This window comes from Aulonocara sp. 'chitande type north' Nkhata Bay, linkage group LG10 (assembly GCF_057382095.1).
Source record: "Aulonocara sp. 'chitande type north' Nkhata Bay isolate Kocher_YH1m ecotype deep benthic linkage group LG10, A_spYH_male_GT1.1, whole genome shotgun sequence".
Taxonomy (NCBI): domain Eukaryota; kingdom Metazoa; phylum Chordata; class Actinopteri; order Cichliformes; family Cichlidae; genus Aulonocara; species Aulonocara sp. 'chitande type north' Nkhata Bay.
In genome coordinates this window covers 8,740,060-8,755,140 of record NC_141353.1, presented here as the reverse complement: position 1 = coordinate 8,755,140, position 15,081 = coordinate 8,740,060, and the positions used below count along the sequence as shown (strand labels likewise).

The following is a 15,081-nucleotide window of genomic DNA, read 5'->3' as shown; positions in this document are numbered from 1 at the left end:
TTAATGTGATCGTTGGTGCTTCACGTGTTCCTGTACTAATATTTAACCTGTGTGTGGCTGTGAAACCAGTGTAACCAGCACTCTGACTCTGTGCATTAAACTGCTGAAAGACTCTTGCATCATTTTTGCAGACAGATGTTTCTTTGTGTCGTTTCTATGGTGACGAACATCTTTGCTCATCGTCTCATCAGTAACCTGGTAACAGCACATAGTACTTCTATCTCTACAGGCTTGTTTGTAGCGTACCTGCATCCTCTCTGAGAGAATTGGATGTGACCGGATTGGCTGCCAGCAGCGACATCTTCACCAGTTTTTCCCCGTCTCCAGAAATAAGAGTCTCCTCAAGCTTCTCGCTGGAACAGAAGCACGTTAGCTATCCAAAGAAAACTCTGAGTTTAGCTCCAGGACGAACAGATTCGTTCTCACCTGATTATACGAGACTCTTTTCTGTTGCGCCAGGTCAGGCCTGCCTCGTGGTGCGGCTTCAGAACCTCTCTGCACAGCCCGCGGTCTCCGTTTTTATCCAACAGAGCAAAGAGGTTGGGGCTTTTGTTTTTCAGGTCCTCTCTTAACTTTACGTTCTCAGGGTCCTGCAACGTTTTAAGGGCATTCTGAAAGACACATCTAGGTGGGACGTGGTCGGCTTCCACCGCCAACCCGTTCTCACCACATTCTCTTTGGTTTGAGGTTTGCACCCGGATCTTGTACACACTGTTGGCAAGAAACACATTCAGAATACGATTTAATGTGTGTTACACGTGAAGTTCGATCTGCTGGTCGTCGTGGTCACACATTAAATACTTACTCAGCGTGCGCTCCAACCAAACCCAGACGTCGTTCTTGGATATCTCGTAATTCCTCTGGACTCAAACCTTTCTTGCTCATGTCGCCCAAGATGGCGTTGAAATCGTCTACGGCTTTTCTTCGCGCCTTTCGATCTCCTCCACATATGTAATATCTTCCAGGAGAGTTAAAGGTTTCTTCATATCCTTTCTGCAGCTTCAGAGCTCCTGCGTATTTGGGTAGGTTTTGCTGAAGCTGAGTGGAGATAAAACATGCCATAAGATGAGTTACCTAATTGCTTCCAACATCTCCTGTGCGGCCTCTGAATAACACAAAGGCTACACCTCCTGTAAAAAGGTGAAACACTGATTGGGTCCATAATCGCACAGAGCTCCAGAGGCCAAGTCAGGGTGGGCTAAGCCTGTAGAGGCGGCCACAGAGATCGTGTTTGATGAGTCCAAGGCGGCTCAAGATGAGTTAGAGTTGCCCAGTTTGCAATTTCTGAGAAAAAGAAACCTTGTGTTTACTTGCATATGCAATCAGTGACTTAGTGTTGCACTAGCCAGCCATAAAGGGTGAGACTGGCCCTAGTGTTTTCCCATTTGAACGAACTAAACCAGATCATTGTGCACCACCTCTGGTTTGTACAACAGCCAAGCAAGTTACTGAGGAGTCTGTTAAATCTGCTCCTCAGCTTGTAAACCCAGCGGCTTTTTCACTCAATTCAGTTTTATTTACACAGCGCCAAATCACAACAGCAGTCGCCTCAAGGCGCTTTATATTGTAAGGTAGACCCTACAATAATAACCCAACAATCATATGACCCCCTATGAGCAGCACTTTGGCGACAGTGGGAAGGAAAAACTCCCTTTTAACAGGAAGAAACCTCCAGCAGAACCAGGCTCAGGGAGGGGCGGGGCCATCTGCTGTGATTGGTTGGGGTGAGAGAAGGAAGACAGGATAAAGACATGCTGTGGAAGAGAGACAGAGGTTAATAACAGATATGATTCAATGCAGAGAGGTCTGTTAACACATAGTGAGTGAGAAAGGTGACTGGAAAGGAAAAACCCAATGCATCATGGGAATCCCCGGCAGCCTACGTCTATTGCAGCATAACTAAGGGAGGATTCAGGGTCACCTGGTCCAGCCCTAACTATATGCTTTAGAAAAAAGGAAAGTTTTTCAACTGCATCGCTTAACACCACAATTTTACATGTGCACTTTCTTTGCGGGGGGGGGGGGGGGGGGGGGGGGGGGTCCCATACAGCCAATATTCATTTCTAAATTATTAACTAACAAACTTGTGCTTCAAGTGCTTTGTCAATATTGTAGGAAATGTTAAACTTAATCATCATCTCGGCTCCTCTGACGACCTGTATGCTGTTGCCTGCCACTGAAAGGCAGAGAGGGGACACTTGTGCATTTATCGCAGCATATAATGTGTTTCTGCTGCTTTTTCAGCGTTCAGAGGTTGATGGCACCGTGTCAGAGCTGGCTGTGAACTTCAGACGGATCAGGCCTTAACTTAACAAAAATGTTATCAATAGTTCTTTTCATCTTTTCTCATTACCCACAGCTACATCCACTCTGTCAGGCCAAGGCTGCTCACTGATTTCTATAATCCATTCGATTCAACTTAGCCTCAGACAGTCAGAAATATTATAATTCTGATCATTTATCAGTACTGACTTCATCAGAATTGTGAACATCACAGCAGATGTCTTTGTGTGAAAGTAACTGAGAATAAAACACAGAAAAACATGAAGGAGATTTTCCTGGTCTGGCTTTTTATAGCAGATAACCTTAAAAATATTCTACAATGTTCTGCATATAAAGTTTAAATTTCTTCAGTACTGAACAACAGAAAAAATAGGCTTTCTTGTCCGAGGTCATTTAAGTCAAAAAAGAAAAAGACAGCGCTGTAAGCAACGGTAGACTGGTGGGTAATAAGCGAATGAATAATGAAGAAAACAGAGATTTGAGACGGGAAACTGTTCCTGAAGTACAGAGAGAGAGAGAGAGCTGTGCATGAAGTGATTTTTATCATGATGGAAGCAAAACAGCAAAAGTCAGAGGGAATTCATGACGACATTGATCAGATGTGAAGCGCAGTTTGCTGCTTCTTTTGCTGCTGGCGAATTTTGGTTGGAGAGACAAAACCTGCAGCTCAGAATCAGCGCAAAAAGCCGTAAACACAGCGCGGACCGGATGCATCAGAATCGCTGAGCTCCGACAGCGTGTCCGTCTGCGGGCCGTCGGGTGAGAAAGCCGAGAAAGACGAAGCTGATTCTGATGCGTCCGCTCTGTGTTTACGTCTTTGTGTGGAATCCGTTAATGAATTGATATCGCTAATTTACGAATAAATTCTTTACAAATCCTACCATGTGAATTCATGGATTTTTTTTTCACATTCTGTCTCTCACAGTTGAAGTGTACCTCTGGTGCAAATTACTGACCTCTGTCATCATTTTAGGTGGGGGAACTTGCACAATCGGTGGCTGACTAAATACTTCTTTGCCCCACTGTAGACCATATTAATAATAACAGTAAGACTTACATTGTTTCTGACCTGCTCCCGAAGGATCCGTGCCTCTTTTCCTACATCACCTGGATTTTTACCGGTGGCCTGGGCAACAGCGTGGTAGAGGCAGTTCTGATCTTCTGAATTTACTGGGATTGTGGTCCCATCTGGTCTCAGGATTTCAAAATGACCTGTGCACGGGCTCTGTTCACCACGAATCCGTTTAGTTATCCTTGAGAAGAACCCCATCGTCCTGTAAAAAATACATTAATAAAACAAAAAAACAACAAATCAGTCACTCTGGACAAAAAAGGGAAAAGGTGAGACTAACAAATCTCCCTCTAAATACAAGTAGTCCATAACATTTGTTTATTACTTTAAATTTTATTTAAGAGTTTTGATTGGGACCAATAATAATGTTGTTGTACATAAAATCTGTCATGTAAGTTGTGTCCACCAGTGAAGCTGTTGGAACAATATTGATGAATGAGTAATAATCCTTCTCTTTCTACTAGAAGCATAAGGAAAATGAATGTGGGGAATAATGTATATAATCAGATTAAACTATAACAGTAAAGGAAGTCAATTCAATTTTGTTTTATATATCACCAAACCACAACACCCAGTGCATCATGGGAATCCCCCGGCAGCCCACGCCTATTGCAGCATAACTAAGGGAGGATTCGGGGTCACCTGGTCCAGCCCTAACTATATGCTTTAGCAAAAAGGAAAGTTTGAAGCCTAATCTTAAAAGTAGAGATAGTGTCTGTCTCCTGAATCCAAACTTATGCTATGTCTTCTAATGATGCTGCCTAAGGGAAGCATGTATAATGTAAACAGAATTGGTCCTAGCACTGAACCCTGTGGAACTCCATAATTAACCTCAGTGTGTGAAGAGGACTCTCCATTTACATGCACAAACTGGAGTCTATTAGATAGATATGATACAAACCACTGCAGCGCAGTACCTGTAATACCTACAGCATGTTCTAATCGCTCTAATAGGATATTATGGTCGACAGTATCGAACGCTGCACTGAGGTCTAGCAGGACAAGCACAGGGATGAGTCAAGGTCAGAGGCCATTCCCAGCAATTTCAGGGTTCCTTCAGTGTCGCCTGCCTTCGCCTCTGACAGTTGACTATGGCTGCTGGAGTCCCTAGCTTCACATTTCTCAAAACAGAATCACCCACAAAAGTGGCGAGAAAACTACGTGAGAGAGGAACAGGTGGTGTACCGGGGTGTTCTGTTTAGAGCTACACTTCCTCCTCACCGTCACCCAGCCAGCCTTCTTTCTTGTTGCTCAGGACTATCTGCTGAGGAAGAGCTAATGGTAGCAAAGCTAGCGTTGCCCACACTAACTACTGTCTATGCCAGAGTCCAGAGTCCAGAGCTGGTTTTCCATTCACTGAGCCTGGCCTCCAGACGTACAATCAGGCAACATTTCTTTCCAGTATCTGTGCTGAACAGAGGAGAAATTAAACATTTGAGAAGGAACTAATGACTCTGCTACAAGCTAAGCTAATAGCTACGCTAAAGACAGTCATTGGGTCTTTACTGTGGGTGAGTCAGCAGAAAGCGCGCTTTGGATAAACCACATGAAGATTACAGTTTGACATAAGCCTTTATCTGAAGGTATATAATTAAACAAGTCACACATGGTAACAAAACACTACTGTGCACTGTGTTAGGAACAGGAAGTGATACGAGAATGCCAGAAAAAATAGAAACTGGGGGGGGGGACAGGAAAATAACGGAGTCCTTCCCAGTTCACAGCCAGTTGACCAACACAGGACAAGTCATTATAGTGGGACCACAGGATGTCAGGGTGCCAGCTCTGTGTTATTATTCACCATGACTGGTGTCAGTTCTAGCTGTTCAGTGGTTTTCTGATTTGCCCTCAGACTAAACTACACCAGTTTGGGGAAAACAGTTTGTTAGTTTGTTTGTCCCCTGATTATCAGACAGGAGAATAATTATTAAGTTTTTAGATAAAGTTTCTTTTTGACATTGATTGCAGTGTGTGATCATAATAGGGTTGATACGCTCCTCATTAGAAGGATACGAGCACTAACCCCACGGTGTGACAGGTTAACTAAGAGGCACAAACAGAGCTGAGTGTAGCTACGTGCTCACAGAACAGACAGGAAGGGCTGCTTGTATGATAACAGGGCGTTCCAGTGAACAAGAAATAAACACTTAATAGTGTTCCTTTAAGGAATGGAGCATGGAAATAAAACATCCCTATCTGGGAGGTAGGGAGTTTTCTCACACAGGACAAGATCCCTGACTGGAGGTTAATGGCCGCTGCCATGAGGAACAAATCAGGGAGTGCTGAGCCTCAACCACGACATCTCCCCATCAATAAGCAATCACAATTATTTCCTGTTTCCATGTGTCTAATATATACTTTGAATTATGAATTGTACTTCACTTCTCCATGTACAGACTGCCTGACACTGTCCACAGCTGTGCAAGCCCAATTTTAACTGCCTGATAATAAAAGAGAGTGAACTGCTAGACTGTCTCCTGAACTTCTCTCAGCGTAGAAGAACCCGACAGTATCAAAACCAAAGTCTGGAAATTGGGATGGGGAGGGTTACCCTTGCAAAACAGGTCAAAATTAACTTTCTGGCCCATATGAGTTGGTCAATTAAAAAAATATATATTATTTTGACTTAATTAAATGAGAGGCGCAATAATATCAAATATGTATGCTTCACTCACTGTGTTGGATTTTCTGGCTCCTTCTTCAGTTGGAGGACTATATCGCCTGCTGAGTCCTCCTTCCCAGGATAATAGTCTTCTGAGAGCTTCTTTCCATCTTTGTCCACCATAACCAGTTTGATTCCTTTGCCTTCCAGAGCATCACTCTGGGTGAGGACATGGATGTCCAAAGCTGTAGCAGGGCGGTTAACATCAGAAATGTCCTCAATGTAGCACTCCAAGTCTTTCTTGTCAGACTCTGACAGGGACTCACGTGGACGCTGGATGACCCTTTTCATGTTGTACTTATACTCCTGGCTGTTAAAGAAACTTTGGGTGTCAGCCCTGCCAAGTATGTTGCTAACAGCACCACCAACAGCATGGTTTATTTCACTTATGCACATTTTGCTCATGATGGAGGTCATATGCCTGGAACAGGCCTCAACATAAGAGTTTGAAACACTTTCTGCAATCATGTTAATGAGTTTATCTTTAAAGCGTTTTACATCTGATAAACTGTGCCTTTCATCCTGGTCATTGCTTTCCTGAGGTAGTTTTTCCATGCTTTGCAAGAGCTTAGGAACAAAGGTGTTGTTAATGATTTTCTCTGTTGGTACCGAATTCCATATTTGTACAAAGGCTGTGGCATATTTAGCTGCTTCCAAACCCATTAGAATACTTTCTATTCGATCGGACCCTTTTTTGCTCTTTATGTGTTGTGTTACAGCACCACAGACCGCTGAAAGTCCATCAAGAGCCTTAAGAGCCATGGTACAATTCATCATCAGGTCAGGAATCACTTCTCTTGTTATCAGATCCACTGACTGAAGCATTTCTTCCTCACAGTCTTTGTGAATTCTGAATTCACTGGACCCATTCTCCAGGATATTCTTTGGTATTCCTGAGCAAATGAAGCTTGTGAGAACTTCATCCAGGCTACGGTTGGCTTTTATGAGTGAAAGCACCTTTTCCTCAAAGACTTTCCTCAGAACGTTTTGGAAAAAAGCATTAAATGCCTTCTCAGCAGTATAACTCAGAGCACTGACGCATCCTTGCTTCCCCAGTTCCTGAAGTGCATACTTCCCTGCCTTCAGAAAACACTGTTTTACTGTGTAGGCACTAGTCTTTGCTCCTGCGATCAGACCTTTTGTGCCACTACGCACTGCACTTGCAGCTTTCTTTAGTCGGCTGAATCCACCAGAGATCAGAGACAACCCGATGCTGATGGCCTTGGAGATTGCCCATTCAGCCCAGTCAAAGCCTCCTTGTATCATTCCTTTGATCCCTTGAATCATGTCAGATACTCCCTCACAGATCAGTCCAAGTCCAAACTGACTGGCACCACCACATGACAGAGCACAAACAAGAACACCTGCTGCAACTTGAAGGGCGCCGAGAACAAAACAAACAAGGGCATCATAGCAGAACTCGGGCTTCTTTTTAACCTCAAAGACTGTGCTAAGGCCATTCTCATAGAGCATCATCAGCTCATTGGTGGTGATTAAATCTTTATCTTTGGAAAGATGGTACACACTGGAATCCTCTACCTCTGCATCAGCTTTGCTGCCATCGAGCTGTGTCAGAGTTGTCAGGGCACTTTCGATGTATCTTTTCCAAGATTTGAAGATAGTCATCCTGGCTTGCATTTGGATCTGGAGGTTGCTGTTTGTGTGGTGTGGAACAAAGCCACTCGTCACTGAAAGATTACAAAACATCATCGTATTTGTTGATTCTGAGAGATAGACATCCACTGCAGACTGTGCTTCCTCCAGTAATTCCTTTGCCTCAGCTATGTAGTCTCCTTTTCTGAGGTTGAGTGTGATGTAAGCTTGATTATAAAGCGCCACAGCACTGTAGAAATGATCGCACTCTGCAGCTCTCTGCCAGTAAGTCTTTGCACCAAAGTCACATTTGGTTTTGTTCATGCAGTGTAGGTCAGTTCTGCTTGCTGCCTGTTTGATGTAATCACAGATGTTATAGCTCGTCCCCTGCAGGAGGAAGTCACCAGTCTTCTTCAAGTGTTTGGTGAGGTCTTCTCTCAGCTGGCTGATATCGTCATGTCTGCTGATGTGCTCTTCATGAAGGATGAGCCACAAAGCCCACGATTCTTTCAAAGCATCCAGTGCAGTCTGATAGTCAAACTTGTTCTGGTGGATCTTAAAATATTCAGGAACATCCTTCAGCTTCATCTTGGACAGGTCACTCCTTTCTTCTACCGTGTAATTCTTGTCAAAGTCACAGAGAAACTGACAGAAACTGGAGAACAGAGTTTCCTTCATGTCAATTTCACAGAGTTCATGTTTCTCCATGCTGTCTAAATGTCTGAGCTCATACTCCTCTCTGAGCTGTCTCATGGTTTCGATGGAATGGCCTTGGTAGGCTGGTGCAAGATGGCCCTGGTTGAGAACCATCTGGACCATCCCTGGGTTTCCTTTTCGGGCGGTGCGTCCAAAGACCTGTCGCTCCACACGGTGACTTCTAGGAAAGTATGTGAGGAGCACAAAGAGGCCTCCACTCTCGTTTACGTCCTGCTGAACGTGTATGTCTGTCCCTCGGCCGCCGAGGTTTGTAGCAATGATAATGTTTCCCGGGCTAAAGTTCTGCTTCTCGATGTTGTGCTTCTCGCTGATTGTGTACATGGTGATCTCATTGGCTTGCCTTTCTGGAACATGCATGTTTGTCTTCAGCTCATCTGCAGTTTTAACATCTTCACAAATGATAAGAACAACTTGGCCTCTGTCTGCAGCTCTCTGTGCAGTTTCACAGATCACCTGGATCCACTGCGTGTTGCCTCCACTCACCTGAACTGCTGGCAACTCAACAAGCTTTTTACAGCGGTGAGCTGGAATGACATAGCTTGCTGTTTGGTAATGCCGTTCTAGAAATACTTTCTCAGCTTGCCCCCCTAATGTCCCAGAAACACCAAAAATGCCTTTTCCATTGAGGTACCTTTTAAAGAAATGGACATTGGACATGTAATTTGTTACATTGGACAGCTGAGAAATGGCCAGCTGATGCTTCATCTCCAGAAACTGTTGTAGGCCGTCACCCCATCGCTTGTTTTTCTCCAACACCCCACTGGCCTCAAAGTCCACAGGAATTATGGCATCATACTGATGACTGTCAGCATCACTGAAACCACCTGCGTCAGCTTCCGGTGCTTTCTCAATCATGTACTCTCTTCCCTGAGTCATTCTGATGGCTTTTAAGGCGTTCTCGGCAAAAACTGGTAACTGATTCTCAATGTATGTTTTCAAAAAAGAGGGGATCACAATAAATCCCTTACACTCATCCAATGACTTCACTGAACACTCATCAGAATATTTAATTTTCGATTTTAATTTGTCCACAGCTCCTTGGATGAGGGATTCCTCGGACATTATTTCACAGGTACAGCCATTCTCCAGGAGAAGTAGGCTGACATCAGGGTCTCCATGAGAGCTGTCCTTCCTGTAAAGTTTGGCTTTGTTGTTCATTAGTGAGTAACAATTTACAGATACACCGTTTTCTATTTTTGTCTGAACTTGTCTCAGTAGCTCACACTGTTCTTCTGGTCCAATGTTGGCCATGATTTTCTCAGTAGCTTTCCACCTGGCATCCTTGAAGCTGTCAGTCTCTGTTTGTGTCTGACCATCTGCTTTATTTAATTCATCCACATCCTCCTGTGGATAAAACCCCAGCTGGGCACCAAGAATAAGTATGTCATCAGCTGAAACATCTTCTGATTCTGGGCCAACCACTGCTTGCATTACAGCCTTGTGGAAGTGCTGGATCCTGGTTCCCCAACTGATCTCCCCTGTTTCAAACATTTCTATTGGCTTGCAGGATGACATCATGGCCCAGATGCTTGCCAGGACTTGCTCCATGTGCCTTAGGCTGCCGGCTTGGTGTGACAGGAACGTGACCTGGACACCGCTGTCCAACGTCATGTAGTCCACCTCATCTACTACCACACACTCAAACCTCCTCGGACCTCGGGTAGTCTTCTTCTCAAACTCTTGCCTCAGCGTATCTGCTGCAAATGTACCAACAGTGCCATAAACGACCTGCTGGCTGTATGCATCCTCAAGCAGCTTGTCATGATCTTTAAAAGAGCAGCTATCGATTTGTGTCGGAGGGACCGTGGATGATGTAATACCAAACATATCATATAATTTTCTCCACTTATCCTGATCACGACTTGCTAACAAAGGAGAGCTTGTCACGATGTCCACCTTTATGCCTCGGGTGGCCTGTATTGTAGCAAACATGGCTAAAATACAAGTTTTGCCCTCTCCAGTGCTGATTTCCAACAGACAACCTTTCTTATCCCCAGACTGTGGCAGCAGGAGCAGCAGCAGTGATGCCAGCTGACTGGGTCTTGGGAAGTAGCCCTGAACATGTTCACCGCTTTGAGTGGTAAAGGCGGTGCATTCCTTTACAGCTCTGGATACGATGATCAGGACTTTCTTCAGAGCATCAATCTTAGGATTGTTAAAATCAAGAGCAGTTATTATCTTTTTACAGTCTTCAATCATCTCCCTGTTGATGGCCACACTTCCATATTTGGGTAGCTCTTCTTCAATATATGTCAGGACTTCTCGCAGGAGTGACGGGACACACTCTGGAAAGTTTTTGTTTTCCATTTCAGCCAAAAGTGTGCAAGCATCTTTGTCTCGCTCAGCTTTGTCCACACAATGTTGGATGTACTCTGCAGGATCGTCTTCATTCAGGGCAGAGAGAGCGTCGTCACAGCTCAGCCCGTACGTGCACGCTTTGTGGAGGATTTTTGTGACTGTTTTCTGATCCATGCTTAAGGTCTTTCCAAGGAAAAGCTTGATGTCTTTTGGTGCCCAGAGGTTGTTGAAGACTATTTGACTGACGATCTCCTTACCTGATCGGGGTAGCTTTGAGGACAGATCCAGAACATTTGCTAACACCTGTTGGGCCAGTGTTGGGTTGTCAGCATGTAGCTGTTCCTGCAAACTGAGGAGGAACTCTGTCTTCTTGTCTTGTCCATTTTGGAGGAGATCTTCAAAATCAGGGTCACCCTCTAAGGTCACCTTCAGCACTGCCTCCAGGATGTTGAACCTCTCAGTCAAAGACAGCAGCACGTATCCAGTAGTGTGATCCAAAGCCCACAGTAATGAAGTGGGGACGAAGTGGGGGTGCTCGTTAAAATATTGTAATGTCAGCTTATTTTGGAGAGTCTTCATCCTGTCTTCCAGCTGGATCTGTAAATGTTCATCCTCTCTGATGTCATACTTTGATAGAAGTTTTTCAAACTTCTCATTAACATCAGCGACCTGTATTAAAGAGGAACAAAGACACGAGCGTAACAGTGTCAGCAGCAGGAAACTGTATGCAGGGTCAGATGCTGTCATCCTCACCTGACCATAATGTTGAATTATTATGGATGTTTTGGGTATCTGGCAGTAAGGACAACAAACATCTGTTCAGAACTGTGATGATGTTCTGCTATGAGGACCTTCAGGAGTAGCAATTGATTTTTTAATTTGCCTGGTTAAAAGGAGACCTATATAACAAAATATTATGCTAATTATTAATGTTATACTAATATAATATTATACTGATCTGAACTGTTTACAGTCTGCCCCAGGGCAGCTGTGGCTACAACCATAGCTTGCCTCCACCAGTGTGTGAATGTGAGAGTGAATGAATAGTGGCATTGTAAAGCGCTTTGGGTGCCTTGAAAAAGCGCTATATAATATGTGTATATGTATATATATATGTAAATCCAATCCATTATTGTTTGTTTGTTTTTTCAAAAAAGAGAAATTTGTCATCTTCCAGAGTACAGGGCTGGGACATAGGGTTACGATGACTTAAATGTTAGACATTTATAAGGACCCAGAGCCTCTTTGCTATCCTTTCCCAGATGCCCGTAGCTGTTATTACCTGAGGCTGGACCCTACCTCATCTCTCTCTATGTGAGGTGCTTCATCTTCCAAGAGCTGGTGTAGAACGTGAGAGTGCTGCTGACGGTGCTCCCAGGTTTGGAGGTTATCCTCCTGAAGCCTGTTGTGCGCTTCAGAGAGCTTTTTTCTTAATGTTTCATTCTCCATCTGCTCTTGGATCTTTCTCTGTCGCTCAAGCTCTGCCTGACGCCTTTTCTCTTCTTCTTCTTTCCTGCGTCGTTCCTCTTGTTGGCGTTTCTCACGTTCTCGTTTCTCTTCATCAATTCTGCCTGTAGAGAAATGAATGCGTGCTTAGAGAAATTTAATTTGCTTTTAATTTGTTAAAAGCTTCTGACATGAAACCCTGTTACACTGCAAAGAGCTTGGTATTGGCTCTCACTGGAATACTGTGTCACTTCCTGTTCCTGGTACACACTGGTGGCTTGTGTAGCGACATCTGTGCAGCCCAGTTCATTTCAAACTCTTACTTAGCAACTTATTTCATCCTGTAACCTTTGTGTGATTTATCAGGGCACACTTCCTCTTCAATCAGCTGCAAATTTTATTCAGTGTTCACTCATTGTGTCATTAGCAGTGTGGCCTGTGTTTCTGTGCTTTCTTCATGGCACTTTCCTGTTCAGTGTGTCAAGTGTTTAGTTATTGCGTGGCCTATTTTGGGGGGTTAGTACTTATAAATAATAATAAATATAAAGTAGTAATAAATATAGCTTGTTCATAGTTTTGGAGGACAAACCACTGAAAGTAAGCCTAAAACTGGCCAGGAGCAGGTGTGGACCAATGTAGCTTAGCCTGATTAGCTGTCCCACACCAGGTCCTCCTGAGCAGCAAGGAAATCAGGCGGGTGGGTGACTGTGAAGAGGAAATGTAGCAGCAAACTATTTCTCCAGGCTAAATGATGATCTTCTAAATTTGTGACACGCCGTTTGCTCTCCAGCTTACGAGTCGTCTGCTTTAAGGTAAGTTGTTGAGAATTATACCACGGAGTCAAATACTTCTGATTTGAGGCTCTGTTGTTCACAGCAGCTACAGCATCCAGAGTGACGTAGTCAGTCACTCTAGGCTTTTGTTAACTTTCTGATTTCTTTCTGGTGTGTGAACTCTGGTCTTATTAAGCAGTACACACTACTGACTGATACTTACCAAAGTTAGGACAACGGTCAACAACACTACCTAACATGTTGTGGACCAGTTCAAATTCTTTGTGGTCTTTACTCTCTCTTATGGTGTACGAAGCGCCACCACCTGCACCAGTGAGGTCACTTCCTGAATGATCTCCGTATCTAAAGGAAAGGCCCCAAAATGGTGGTAATGCATGCAGGTACTCTCCTGTGCTGTTGCCACGCACTGTACGCACACCCTGAAGGAAAGAGAGGGGGAGGGACCAGGATGAATGACCACAGACAAGGGTGAAACTTATCATTTGGTTTTGTAGACTTACCTCTCTCCCCTTGCTACAGTAGTGAAATGTGTAGGGAGTCTCATTATGTATCGTATAGAAGCTCCACATGGTTCAAGCTCTATAAGACAAATGAAAGAGAGAATTTAGAGAAGGTCAGAAGAAGTTTTACTAACATTGTGGAGATGACTGGGTGCTGAGAGAAAAGCTGTGACCACATGAATGTCTCTAATCAGGTTTGTGTCCAGAGTGTGGATGTTTGGAACAACCCAACAGTACTGGCAGACTGACAGTTACTATCAGGGCTGTACTTTTACAGAATACACGGCATTCGTTCTGAATGCAGACACTTACAGTTGTGTGACTGCAGTTGTGGGCCTTAAATGGATACTTGGATCTTTAATATGCAGTGAGATTGTGTTGGTCATCCAGGTAAGTAAATCCCAAAAGGTTGATTCTGTTCATCTGGACACGTGTGTGTGCGTATATGTATATACGTTTTTGTTCCATAACCATTTAAGAAACTCCAAATGACTGTCTTACTGCATCCACCTCAGCAGTGATGGCATGCTGTGAGAGACCCTGCTTATGCAGTTTAACAACCCAACCAAGTTCAAAAACAAAGGTTTTTTTGCCTTTGCCATCTGAAAGTCATGACAGTGTGACTACCTGACAGAAAAGGACAATGAATCCACATTTTTGCACAGATTTGGCCTTTTAAAGGCACGTGGTCCTAAACGTTTGATTTGCTGTAAAACAGCCTGTTTCAGTTTAAACGCTGTTTTCATTTTTTTTTTTTTTAAAGTGACATCAGAAACAGCAGCATGTGACATCACGTGATGGCGGAGCTTCAGTTCATCCTTTGTCATCTTTTTTTTTTTAATAGGACAGGGGGAAAGAATGAAAGAAAGAGGGGGAGAGAAAGAAAGAAAACCAAAGGGGAGAAGAGACGGTGAGAAGGGGGGGAAGAGAGAAAAAAAAAACAAACAACAAAAAAAAACTCCTGGGTCACCTGTATGGAGAAAAAAAACAAACAAACAAACAGAGGAGACAGCAAACAACAAAGAGCAACATAATAATAGAAAAAAAAAAGCACCATCACAATAAACTAGCTAGTCATAGATATCAATAGTTACTAAACGCTGTTTTCAACAAATAGCATACTCAAAAAATATTTTGTCTCTCTCCCACTTCTTCTTGTTGCATGTTGAAGCTCTACTTGGAACCTTGTTAAGATCCAACCATGCGAAATTTGAAAGACTACACGCCTTTGGAGCGGGATTCCCAACTGGGACGTCTGTATCCAGTAAGGTCCCCACATACTAAGCAGGCCTACCGCAGACATGAGTGAGACAGAGAAATATGAAGGCATGCCGGCTCGGATGTCATCCGGATCAACAAGGTCCGCGTCAGGTGTTGAGGAACCAGGGCACCCTGACGAGAAGTGGGCCACTGGAACAAGAAGGCATCGGTGGGCAAGAGATGAAAACAGGGCGTTGTTGGAATGCTACTACGCCAGTAACCCCGGCGGAAGGGGCTACATGAATACGATGAGGGACCTATGGATGCTTCAATACCCTATGGATGCTTCGATATCCACCATCCACATTGACGGCGAAACAACTAGTAGCTCAGTGTTCCAACATTCGAAAAAAGGGACTGCTCTCACAGCTAGAGACTGACGAGGTACAACACATGTGCTACGGCAAGGGGGAGCCAGGACACCAGGTCAGGGGGGAGATATCATCACCCCCACAC

The 15,081-nt window shown here is 44.0% G+C and overlaps 1 protein-coding gene across 2 annotated transcripts in view; it reads right to left on the bottom strand.

The window, feature by feature from the left end:
* Window positions 1-15,081, bottom strand: part of LOC147320155 (uncharacterized) — a 30,264-nt gene that overhangs the window by 807 nt on the left and 14,376 nt on the right. Inside the window, exons 2-9 of one of the 2 annotated variants that reach the window (XM_086307993.1) lie at window positions 13,366-13,444; window positions 13,068-13,284; window positions 11,925-12,196; window positions 6,031-11,294; window positions 3,341-3,557; window positions 806-1,038; window positions 427-711; window positions 247-353 (exon numbers count right to left, since the gene is read on the bottom strand). In XM_086307993.1, the coding sequence (XP_086164119.1) occupies window positions 247-353; window positions 427-711; window positions 806-1,038; window positions 3,341-3,557; window positions 6,031-11,294; window positions 11,925-12,196; window positions 13,068-13,284; window positions 13,366-13,434 (6,664 nt within the window). In that variant the 5' untranslated portion in view covers window positions 13,435-13,444. Of the gene's footprint in view, window positions 1-246; window positions 354-426; window positions 712-805; window positions 1,039-3,340; window positions 3,558-6,030; window positions 11,295-11,924; window positions 12,197-13,067; window positions 13,285-13,365; window positions 13,540-15,081 lie in introns of those variants that run through there. The other variant, XM_086307994.1, reaches the window with a different exon arrangement.